We start from the raw sequence: 13,082 nt of genomic DNA on the forward strand, positions 1-13,082 counted from the left end.
GCCCCGGTCCGGGAAGATCCCACGTGCCGCGGAGCGGCTGGGCCCGTGAGCCATGGCCGCTAAGCCTGCGTGTCCGGAGCCTGTGCTCCGCAACGGGAGGGGCCACAACAGTGAGAGGCCCGCGTACCGCAAAAAAAAAAAAAAATAATAATAATAATTTTTACTGTTGTGTTGTGGTAGTGGTGATGATAACAATGATGATATTTGTATCAATATATGTGTACGGGTGGTAAAGCTGAGGGAAAGGAGAAGTATAATAAATGGGACAAGCTTGTAAACTCTCCATGACAGAGCGAACTCTGTAGGCACTGTGCTAGGTAGAAAACTTAGTAGATAAACTCAACATGTATGCAAAACAGTAAAGTAAAAGTTCAAGGCAGGATATTAATAAGATTTACAATGAATTGTAGAAACCCAAGAGAATTGAAGTCCACACAAAAACTTGTACATAAATGTTTATAGCAGCATTGTTTATAATAGCCAAAAAGTGTAAACAATGTAAATGTCTATCAACTGATGAACAGATAAACAAATAGTTGTGTGCCCATACAATGAAATGATATTCAGCCATAAAAAGGAATGAGGTACTAATATATGCTACAATATGCATGAACCTTGAAAACATTAAGTGAAAGAAGCTGGTCACAAAAGGCTACATATTACTTGATTCTATATATATGTGTATATGTTATGCATATGTCATGTGTAGAATAGACAAGTCCATACAGATAGAAAATAGATTAGTGGTTGCCAGTGGCTGGAGGTGGGGGGAATTGGGAGTGATTCCTAATGGGTATGGGGTTTCTTCTGGGGGTGATGAAAATTTTCTAAAACTGAATTATGGTCATGGTTCACAATTCTGTGAATATACTGAAAATCACTGAGTTGTGTGCTTTAAAATGGTGAATTTTATGACAAGTGAATTATATCTTAATAAGGCTATTATTTTTAAAAATTGTAGAAATCAAGCACTATAGGAATTCAAGAAGGAAAGATAATGCCAGGGGCGGGGGGGCCCTGGTGGCTAGAGTTGCTGGAGAAGGCTTCATAGAGGACTTGCACTAAGCCTAAAAGATGAATATAGATTCAATATATTGATAGATGTAGGGAACACGTATCTAGGCAGAAAAAAAGAACTTAATGAAATTTTTAGCACTGAGACTAGACAAGTTGTATGATAGTACAGTAGGTAGGAAGAGTCTGAAGGAGGCAGGAAACAAGACTATAAAGTCAGGCTTTTAATGCAGGCTAATGACCTTAAATTTTATCTAGTAGCTGACAAGGAATCCCAGAAAGATTCTGAGCAGGGAAAAATGTGATAAAACTGGAATTTCAGAAAGATTAATATGACATATTTACAGAGGAACAGATTGCAGAATAAAGACTTAAAAGATTGCTGCAATAATCAATGCTTGAAACAGTGAGAGCTTGAACTAAGAAAGTAGTGAAAAATAGAAAGGAGAGAATAGGTAAGCAAAATGCTGGAACCAGTCAACATCCACTCTATGTACTATGTGTTTTCCAACCAGAACAGGCTGATAGCCTAGAAAAGGGCAGAGTTACCTGCCAAATACTGGGTTTGCCACTGTTATTTTGTTGACTCAGGCCAACAGGATGGACCAGGATTAACTGCTCACTGCTCCAAACAGCACAAGCAATAACTGTACTGCAGTAGGTAGACTTAGCCTATCTGAAGGAATTCAGACCAAGAAAACTGGTTCCAATTACTCTTCATTGGTAAAAATTTTGACTTTTTGAAATGATCCACATTTATAAACATTCAAGTTCTTAATTATCTTCCTGAATGGGAGCACCAAGCTCTTATAAATTACTTTTTACATAAACGTTTACCTAGTATTTACCATGTGCCAGATACTGTCCCAAGTGCTTTACAAATATTACCTCATTTAATCCTCACAACATCCTTATGAGGTAGCACTATTATTAGCCCCATTTTATGGATGAGAAGCTGTAGCATAACGAAATTAAGAGATTTTCCCCAAAATAACAGTAAGTGGTGGAGCTAGGATTCAAACCTAGACAGTATGGCTCCAGAATCCATGGTCTTAACCACTGTGCCTCCCATATGACCTTGACTTCCTAGCACTTACCGTCGATATAATTTGATATTTCTCTGTGCTATTATTTAATGTCTTATTACTTAATTAAAGGCTGTCCCTCAGTAAACCATAATCTCCATTAGGGCTGGGATTCTGTCTAGTTTTGTCGCTATTGTATTGCCAGCATGTAGCACAGTGGCATTTGGTGATCAATAAATATTTGTTGAATAAATTAATCAGTCTTTATTGACTATCACATTCTTCATTAACCTTGAACTTACTGTTCCCTAAAGTATTTTGTCCTCTATATTTTTTCTTAAAACGTTATTTATTTATTTGTTGAAGTATACTTGATTTACAATGTTGTGTTAGTTTCTGGTGTATAGCATAATGATTCAGATATATATATATATATATGATTCAGATATATATATATATATATGATTCAGATATATATATATATATATATATATATATTCTTTTTCGGATTCTTTTCCACTATAGTTTATTACAAGATATTGAATATAGTTCCCTGTGCTATACAGTAGGACCCTGTCATTTACCTATTTTATATATAGTAGTGTGTATCTGCTAATCGCTAATCCCAAACTCCTAATTTATCCCTCCCCCTCCTTCTGCCTTTGGTTACCATAAATTTGTTTTCTATGTTTGTGTTTGCTTCCGTTTTGTAAATAAGTTCATTTCTATCATTTTTTTAGATTCCACATATAAATGATATCATATGACGTTTGTCTTTCTGTCTGACTTACTTTACTTAGTATGATAATGTCTAGGTCCATCCATGTTGCTGCAAATGGCATTATTTCATTCTTTTTTATGGCTGAGTAACACTCCATTGTGTGTGTATATATATCTATATCTTCTTTATCCATTCATCTGTCAATGGATGTTTAGGTTGCTTCCATGTCTTGGCTATTGTAAATAGTGCTGCTATGAACATAGGGGTCCATGTATCTTTTTGAATTATAGATTTGTCTGGATATATGCCCAGGAGTGGGATTGCTGGATCATATGGTAGCTCAATTTTTAATTATTTGAGGAACCTCCATACTGGTTTTCCACAGCGGCTGCACCAATTTACATTTCCACCAGTGTTGGAGGGCTCCCTTTTCTTCACACCCTCTCCAGCATTTGTTATCTGTATATTTTTTGATGATGGCCATTCTGACCGGTGTGAGGTGGTACCTCACTGTAGTTTTGATTTGCATTTCTCTAATAATTAGAGAGCATCTTTTTCATGTGCCTACTGGCCATTTGCACGTCTTCTTTGGAGAAATGTCTATTTAGACCTTCTGCCCACTTTTTGATTGGGTTGTTTGGGGTTTTTTGTTGTTGTTGTTATTGAATTGTATAAGCTGTTTGTATATTTTAGAAATTGAGCCCTTGTTGGTCACATCGTTTGCAAATATTTTCTCCCAGTCTGTAGGTTGTCTTTTCATTTTGTTAATGGTTTCCTTTGCTGTGCAAAAGCTTATAAGTTTGATTAGGTACCATTTGTTTATTTTTGCTTTTATTTCTATTGCCTTGGGAGACTGACCTAAGAAAACATTGTTACGATTTATGTCAGAGAAATGTTTTGCATATGTTCTCTTCGAGGAATTTTATGGTGTCATGTCTTATATTTAAGTCTTTAAGCCATTTTGAGTTTATTGTTGCGTATGGTGTGAGGGTGTGTTCTTGCTTCACTGATTTACACTGTCTTCTGTATTCTCTGTTCATAAGAAGATGCAGGAGAAATTGGTCAGTTAGCCTGTTTTCCTCAACCCTCTCTCTTTCAGCAGTTCTGAGAGTAGGAGAGGACTTCTTGCTTTTTCCTTCTGTTGGGAGCTCCCTGACTTCCTCTTCCTAGAACCAGGGCCTGTGCCCTTGGAATGGGCTCCTTCCAGGAATCAGACAACTGCATAATGACAGAAAGTAAAGAAGGTATAGTGTGGCCTTAAATCAGTGACCTAATTTCATTCTCTGCACCTTCTCCACTCCTCAAAAGGAAGCCTAAATATAGAACTACAGTCTGGCTTGCTTTCTCAAAATTTTATGTTAGAAAAAGATTTCTTTTTTCATGTCAGGCAGCTTCATTCTTAAAGGTGGCTTGGGTGTGATTACCCCAGCTCCTTTTAGTACTTTGAATCACCACAGGAAAGCACGGAAGTGGTACAGAAATCCTCTCTAACACCACAGCCAGATCCACTTGCTCTGTCTGCAAAAAGTCTGCAAAAGATGACTTAATTAGCCTCAGCAACTGCTTTTCACATTAACCACTTCTTTTTTAGCAGGAGGCGGTTGTGAAGGATGGGGAGAGGAAAAGGAACACATGCTTTCCCGATGAACTTCCAAATAAAAGTACAAAATAAAATAAGAGTACAGATAAAAGAACAAAAGATGAGCAATATAACTACTCAAATTAGAATTCTCAAATGACAGAACAAGGGAGCTTGTAATTGTAAGTACAAAGTATTTACTTCTGCAAAGTATATTTCCTTTTCTGGTCAGTTTGCTATAATGGTAGTTTGGTAGGTTGGCCAGTCTATTTATCTGTCATACGTGCAAGTGCACACATATGTGCGTGCATGTGTGCACTTTTTAGAGGCAACAATAATGACATACAGACTTAGAGTTCACCTACCTCCATTTTGTTTGTCCTCACTTTCCTTTTCAAATACAGACATTGCAGAGTAGTTCCAGTTAAAATTCCCTGGGATTTCTGTAAAGGAAATGAAAAAATTTAGAATGAGAATTTCTCATTGCCGATACCATTTTACTTAAATGAATGTTTAAGAAACTTGGAACTTCATCTCTGAAATCCAAAATAAATCTACCTCTAAAATACATATGCTAAATTTTAGAATTCATTTCATACATCCTTATCATAATGTTATATTTTCAAAACTTGGGAAACAGATTCTACTTCCTGGCAACCAAATCTATGCTGATAACTATATTCTGTCAGAAAAATTAGCTGAAACTTGGAAACAGGGAAAATAAATCATTGGGTGATCTTTTAGTGAAGTTCTGGGCTTATACCTTTGATCAGTTTTCTGTTGGACTATTCTATAACCCCATAGGGCAGCAGTTAACTTGTAGATTTTCATCTAATATAGATATAAATATTTTCTCTCTGGTGGAAAAGATAACTCCAAAGGTTATGATTAATGTACTTTAGGACTTTAAATAGTTTTGTATATAATTGAGAAATCTTAACTTTTTTAAAAATGAAATTGCCTATATATACACAGCTCCTAAATTTTTATTTGAACTGGTCTTAACATCTTACTGGTTCCCTCATTAATTAATGAGTTAAAAAAAATCTGTGACACCTGTCCATTTTATATTTACATGAGAGTCATGTTTTTTAACCTTTTGAAAATTATGCTTTATCAAACCCCATGAGTATGCTACACAGAAAACCCTTCTATCTCTCCATCCTTAACCCAATTCAAAAAAGGCCAATAAAGTATGTTTATTTTAATTAATTAATTTCTTTCAGGTCTCCTAAGTCACTAAGTGTGCATAAGCCAAGACTAGAAAATATTACATGTATTTTCATCTTAATTATCCCAAACAAGATTAGATGGGACAAAAATCCATAATTTGGGGGGAAGTGTTAAGTCTAAGTAAAAGAGTGTTTACAGCCAAGGGATGTTTGGCTGTCAGAAAAAAAAATTACCTGGGCAAATGTGATCACTTTGGAATGAGAATGCATCTTCCAGTTCTGCCCTCAGTGAGTCCCAAGTGACCTCATTAAGGATACAATTCATATTTCAATAATCTAGGCAGAGTTGCATCAAATAACTTTAGGAGCCAGGGAGTTAATAGCAGTTAGGTGTAAAACAACAAGAAATGAAGTGCTGGGTATTGTGACCAATTGGTGAGTGCATGCCTCCTATAAAAGCATCCATATTTTTTAAAAAGTGAAATTAAATATTGTGTAGGCCGAAAAAATTCACTTGTGCTCCAAGTTTTGTACCCCAACCTAAGGTCTGTTTCTTCTGTCAACAGAATCTGTGTGTTCCTAACGAACGTGAGCAGTTCTAATAGCACCACTCTCTAGGCACCCAGTCCTACCTTCAGTTGCCTGAGAATTCTCAGGGACCCCCACAGTAGGCTTGGGGTTCCTACTGCTGAGAAAGGAGAGCCAAGGATGGGAGGTCCTGAAGTTCTGGATTCTCTCCAACCCCTGCAGGGCCATAGACAGCTTTGAGAGGGTAGCCTGGCCAAATGCACACAAGTAGCACAGCTTGGAATGTGAAATGGTGTGACACTTAACAGCCAGCCAGGGACCTGAGTAATGACTATTTAGCTGGAACCAGGCACTCACCCAATCTTGTGACGCTCTCTACACGCACATCACATTACATAGCCGCCAAGTGGAAAATACATTTAAGCTGTTAAACTCAGAGGAGTAGGAGAATGTGAGGGAAGGGAAGAAGAAATGTGATGTGGGAGGGAAAAGGGAAGACATGGAGTAAAAAAAAAAAGGATTAGGAGCTAGAGAACTGGGTTTTATTTCAAAGTTTGCTACTAATTAACGACAATGTGACTTGGGGCAAGTTATTAACCACTTCATGCCTTAAATTTCTTCTAAAGTGAGAATAATTTTTTTTTAAGAAACAGAAAATAAATTTAGCAGATACAAGATGGAGAAAGATCTGATAAGGAATAAATTTGCCAGAGAGAGGTTTAGAGGTAATTACGTATTACAAACTAAGTACAACATTAGTTTCCATTAGGGAGCTAAGAAGAGCTGTGAGAGGATTAAATAATGTATGAAAACATCTGCCACAGTACTTGACACAAAGTAGTCAATCAACAAATGGCAATGTTTTAAAATTTTAATATACACACCCACCAGATTAGTAAAAAAAAATTTAAGTCTAATAATATTGTGTTAGAGATAAAGTGGAACCACTGGAACATTTACATACTGTTGGTGGTATTAAAAATTGGACAAACCACGCTGGAAAACAATTTGGCCTTATCTAATAAAGTTGATGGAGGATTTACCCTATAACCCAGCTAGTCCATCTTATTTATATACCCGAGGGAAACTGTCATAATATGTCACATACGAAGATGTGTGCAACAGCACTGCTCATAACAGCAAAACTGGGAAACCAACCAAATGGCTATTAATGATAAAATAGAGAAGTAACTTGTGGTATGTTCATAAAATGGAAACCCACATAGTAGTGAAAATGAGTGAGCTAAGTTATACATATTAACATTGTTAAATCTCAGGAATATAATATTTAGGGAAAAAACAAATTGCAAAAGAACACATAAAATATTATTCCACTTATGTAAAGTTAAAGATCATGTAAAACTATATCATCAGGGATAAATACTTTCAAGGTAAACCTATAAAGAGAAACAAGGGAATGAAAAATACCAAATTCAGGATAGAGGTTAGGGAGAGGGAAGGGGATGGGATGGAAAAAGCATACGGAGTGCTTCAAGCTACATTTGTGCTCATGGTGTTACTCTTTACAACTTACACATTTGTGATAAACTTTATATCTATTCAATATATGATATAACAAAAGAACTAAAAAATTAAAGTGAACATACCAGATAGGAAATACTCTTCCTATAAGGAAGAATAATTACTCTGGAGAGTAATTTTTATTTTTATTTTTAAAAATAATTTTATTTTAGTTTTTTCAGCTGCGTTGGGTCTTCATTGCTGTGCGCGGGCTTTCTCTAGTTTCACTGAGCGGGGGCTACTCTTCTTTGTGGTGTGCGGGCTTCTCATTGTGGTGGCTTCTCTTGTTGCGGAGCACGGGCTCTAGGCATGCGGGCTTCAGTAGTCGTGGCACACGGGCTTAATTGCTCCGTGGCATGTGTGATCCTCCCGGACCAAGGATCTAACCCGTGTCCCCTGCACTGGCAGGCGGATTCTTTACCACTGCGCCACCAGGGAAGTCCTCAGAGAGTAATTTTTAATTAACACTTACTAAAAGAGTTGGTCCAATTCAGGTTACTACATGAAAAAATTATTTTTATTTTGAGATAATTTTAAACTTACAGAAAAGTCGCAAAAATAGTATAGAGAATTTCCATACACTCTCTACCCACCTTCTTATGTTAATATCTTACATAACGATTAAACAATTAACAAACTAAGAAATTAACCTTGGTATAATACTATTAACTAAAGTACAGAAAATATTTATTTTTTACCAATTCTTTCCACTAATGTCCTTTTTTGTTGTTGTTGTTCCAGGATCTAATCCAGGATCCCACATGACATTTAGTTGTACGTCTCCTTCAATATGTGACTGTTCCTCATTCTTCCCTTGTTTTTCATAATCTTGAGAGTTTTGAAGGGTATTGGCCAGTTGTTTTGTAGAAGGTGCCTCAATTTGAGTTTGATGTGCCCTTCTCATTGCATCATATCAGGGGATACATGCTGTCATATGTACTCCTAGTGATGTGAACCTAGAACGCTTGGCTAAGATGGTGTCTGCCAGAACTCTCCACTGTAAACTTACTATTTTTCCCTCTGTAATTACTAAAAATTTGGGGGGAGGATCATAACATTTTAAAAAGAAGATTGAAAAACACCAGAGTCATAAATGAGTCATCAAGGAGAAGTCAAGAAATAACACCAGCTCCTATAAGACATGGCTATAGAAACTAAAGCTCTTTCACTTAGACATGAGAATCTAAAGGTAGAAATAAGAGGTCCCACCTTGAGCTGATAATCTCCAAGCTGCCTAGACCTTGAACTGAGTCACATAACATAGAAACAAAAATGACCTTACTAAAACTTGGGGTTGAGGGTAGAGTACTGGTCTACTGATATTTAAGCCTATAGAGTTCCGATTGGTATCACATTGCAAACCAACCTCAAGTTCCCCCAAGCCACAGCTGTGATTCTGTGCTGCCAGCATCCTGTACCCTCCCCACACTTATTATATACAAAAAACTGGCAAATTTACTAAGTACAAAGTATTAGAGAAAGTCTTTATATATTTAGCTCAGTCTGAAAACTACATAAACTAAAACACAATGCAGTCTAGCAATGGCATATTTGTGATACAAGAATAGCCAATGACTCTTAGTACTAGAATATCATAGACTGCATGCACTCAAGTCATTATTGGCTTTCAATGAACAAATCTGTCTTCCAGAGAGTAGAGTTCTTTACCAACAAAGGAACAAACCCCTGGTTGACTTGAATGATTTTGGGAATCTGAAGAAAGGACTCTCACATAGAAGCAGATGTGCTCATCATCCCCTGACTAAAATAAGAACTATGTTTTCCCCAAAACAGTTGTGTAAAATCGTGAAAGCTTCCAGTCTACTCCATTAAGGTTTCTCTGCGTTAGCTATTATATCCAATGCACAAATCCCCAGAGTGACTCCAGAAATCAATGTTCCTCCATCCCAATTCCTACCCCATGAATCTAGCAAAGGTAACAAAAGTTTTCTTTTTTTTAAAAAAAATGCAACAGAAGCACATATACTAAAAAAATAAATAAAAAATAAAAAGCAAGCCTTACCCTGAAATGCTTTTAAACGGCACAGCCTGAAAACTGCCAGTACTCCACACTACACCTCTCTTCTCAGTTACAGTTCCTGCCTTATCCCCTCCTTATTTCAACCATAAATTCTTTCTGACGGGAAAACGCTCTAGGAAAACAAAGATCTTCTAAACTTAGTAACTTTAAAACTCTGGGAGGATGTTAAAAAAAAACAAACAAACAACTCTGGGATTGGTAGGAAGACATTGAAACATCTACTAGTCTATGAAGCCATTTAGATGACTAGATCTCCTTCAGCTTCCTACATCTGATGCCCGGCTTCTGGGAACTTGCCAAATTCTTTTTTTGTGGATTTTGAAATTCTGTTTCCTCTAGATAGGGAAAATGAAGAGAGTTTCAAAACCCTTGTTTGCAAACTGCTTCTTCCAAAGGTGGTTCATGGACCCCTCATAACCTTTCAATTAACTTGGATTTGGTTTCAAGTGGTTTAAAGCAAATAGCTGAAGATGAATATAAAACAAACTTCAAACACAAAATGGAGTAGAAAAAACCCTGCAAAACACTATAGTTTCTTAGCCACTACTTTCATTTTCAAACTCATAGTCTTCCCCAGGAGTTACCTGCTCAGCCTATAAGGCAGGCTTTGTAAAGCTACTGTGTGCTACAAAACCCCTCTTTTCTGCCTAGAGCTTTAAATTGGGTCTGAACAAATATTGGAGTCCACACAATCTCCTTCTGGTGCTTGTAATTTTGCAGTCTCACAGAGAAAGCTCCTTTTTTGGTAGTATAATACTGATGCTTTGGGATAGTTTATTTTCCCTTTCTTTTAGTCTATAAAAATGAGTCAGTGTTTATTAAGCGGGTCTTAACTGTTTTGCACGTATATGTAGTTAACAAATATCTTTTGAATGGAATCTTAGAAATCAAGTGGTATGTTCTTTTTTAAACAAATTTTATTTGTTTTAAAACTGGGGACAAGAGTGAGATAATAGAAAGACTGCTGACTGTTGGGGAGTTTGAAAACTCCTGTTCTATTCTCAGCTGGATTCCTAAATTATTTGTACCTAAAGCAAATGACTCTTTCCTTCAGTTCTCTAGCTTTTCTCATATATAATAAAGGGCAATACCTGTCACTTCCCTTTGTCACCCCCCCCAGATTTAATGCAAAGCAGGGGTTTTTCAAATACTATTATGTACAGCAAGGAGGTTTCAGAACCCTTTTCTGAAGTGGATTAAGGGTAGAGGGGAGCAAGGAGGAGGAAAAGGGTACTCCCTCTCCTTCAACTTGAATAACTCTGATTTTATCTGGGATTTTCCTATATTCTAAATTGAAAAAGTAGTCTCTCCTGCTAAAAACAAAGTTGGAAGATCAGCTGGTGCTTCTGGGGTAAGTGCTTATTTGAGCAAGTTAAAATGTACATTTGTAGATGGAACTCAACCTCCAGCCAGGCCAGGTGCAGTTCAAAGTCCTTAAACAGCCTCTCTCAATGTACCTAAGATTGGCATCTATGTGCTCTTGGCACAAATTCCCAACAAAAGCTGGAACTTCTGGGAACCACTGAAGATATTTCACCTCCTCACCTCCATCTTTTCTATTCCCACAGTCACCCCATAGTTTATTAAGATACTTAGTCTTCTTCTCCTCCCTTGTTTTCATGACAATTAATTCTCCTGGTTTTCCTCCTCCTGCCTCTGACAGCTTTGCAGTGTGATGTAAATTTCGGCTGACCTAACTATAAACCCTGGAGCCAACCAACACTGTCAAATGTATGACCTTGGTCTAATGAGATAATCACTCTGAACTTCTCCTTATCTCTCACATGAAGATAATCACTTCACCTTGGTTGCAAGGATTATATAAAGTATATCAAGCTTTTTTTTTTTTACAATGCCTTGCACATAATAGGTGCTCTTCCCCCAAGGCGTTGTTCTTATCCCTGTTTTCTGTGTGTGCTTTCCCTGAGTTATGATATATCCTCTCATTGCAACTCTAGCCCTGGCTCCTAAAACTATCTCTAGTCCCAAACTTAAACTGTTGGACATTTCATCTTAGGTGCTGACCCTCATCTCAAGATAAACATGTTCCAAAATGACATTTCTTACCTTCCCTGATTTTAAGCATATCTGATCCTCTGCCTTATTATTCTGTAACTCGTTTATAAAATTTAAGAGTTACCATCTATTCCTTCTCTGATCACCTCTCAGGTTCTATATATTACATTTGAGGGTCTCTTGAAGCTACTACCTCCTTTCTAATCCCACTAATATCATCAGATTCTTTATACCTTCCTCCTGGATTCAATATCCTGTTATTTGCTTCCAACTTTTATAAAGTATCCACTGCTGCCCTAGAGCAGAACACTGATCATGACTTCTTAGCAGCTCAAAAACCTTCGATGCCTTCCCATGGGTTAGTGAATGAAGTTCAGATATATTATCAGCCACACATTCAAGATGCTCTAATTTGAACTGTTCTCTCATCTTTCTCTTCCACTATTTACCTTTATTCAAACTGGCCTATGTACTTTTCCCTCTATATGGCCCATGCTTTCCTGCATCTATGCCATTGCTCACTGTTCCTTCCAAGGGTAATGCCCTGCTCTATATCAGTCAAAATCTTTCAAAGGTTATTCTACAAAGGCCTGCTCAAATCCCATGAACTTCTCAATGAAGTTTCTCTGTTCCCCCAATCCAGAAATAATCTTTCCCCCATCCCAACTCCATACCATTTGGTTGATATTATTTTCCTAAAACTAAGAGTTTTTCTGTGTTATAATCATCTTTATTTTTTTTTAACATTTTTACCGCAGGCCTCTCACTGCTGTGGCCTCTCCCGTTGCGGAGCACAGGCTCCGGATGCGCAGGGCCGGTGGCCATGGCCCACGGGCCCAGCCGCTCCGCGGCATGCGGGATCCTCCTGGACCGCGGCACAAACCCGAGCCCCCAGCATCGGCAGGCAGACTCCCAACCACTGCGCCACCAGGGAAGCCCTTTAACATCTTTATTGGAGTATAACTGCTTTACAATGGTGTGTTAGTTTCTGCTTTATAACAAAGTGAATCAGCTATACATATACATATACCCCCATATCTCCTCCCTCTTGAGTCTCCCTCCCACCCGTCTAGGTGGTCACAAACCACCGAGCTGATCTCCCTGTGCTATGTGGCTGCTTCCAACTAGCTATCTATTTTACATTTGGTAGTATTTATAAGTCCATGCCACTCTCTCACTTTGTCCCAGCTTACCCTTCCCCCTCCCCGTGTCCTCAAGTCCATTCTCTACGTCTGCGTCTTTATTCCCGTCCTGCCCCTGCGTTCTTCATAACCATTTCTAAATTTAAAATTATTTTTAGATTCCATATACATGTGTTAGCATATGGTATTTGTTTTTCTCTTTCTGACTTAACTTCACTCTGTATGACAGACTCTAGGACCATCCACCTCACTATAAAAAACTCAATTTCGTTTCTTTTTATGGCTGAGTAATATTCCATTGTGTATATGTGCCACAACTTCTT

General features: G+C 37.6%; 1 protein-coding gene and 1 long non-coding RNA gene across 6 annotated transcripts in view; one reads left to right on the forward strand and one right to left on the reverse strand.

Moving 5' to 3' along the window:
• LOC114486868 (uncharacterized) overlaps positions 1-13,082 on the forward strand; it is a 108,669-nt gene that overhangs the window by 72,695 nt on the left and 22,892 nt on the right. The window lies entirely within an intron of this gene.
• The window catches only part of LOC102993308 (phospholipid-transporting ATPase FetA-like), a 99,144-nt gene that overhangs the window by 66,860 nt on the left and 19,202 nt on the right, over positions 1-13,082 (reverse strand). For all 3 annotated transcript variants that reach the window (XM_055087101.1, XM_055087102.1, XM_028493835.1), the window contains exon 2: positions 4,705-4,782. In XM_055087101.1, the coding sequence (XP_054943076.1) occupies positions 4,705-4,747 (43 nt within the window). In that variant the 5' untranslated portion in view covers positions 4,748-4,782. The remainder of the gene's footprint in view (positions 1-4,704; positions 4,783-13,082) is intronic.

This window comes from Physeter macrocephalus, chromosome 9, assembly GCF_002837175.3.
Source record: "Physeter macrocephalus isolate SW-GA chromosome 9, ASM283717v5, whole genome shotgun sequence".
NCBI classification, from domain to species: domain Eukaryota; kingdom Metazoa; phylum Chordata; class Mammalia; order Artiodactyla; family Physeteridae; genus Physeter; species Physeter macrocephalus.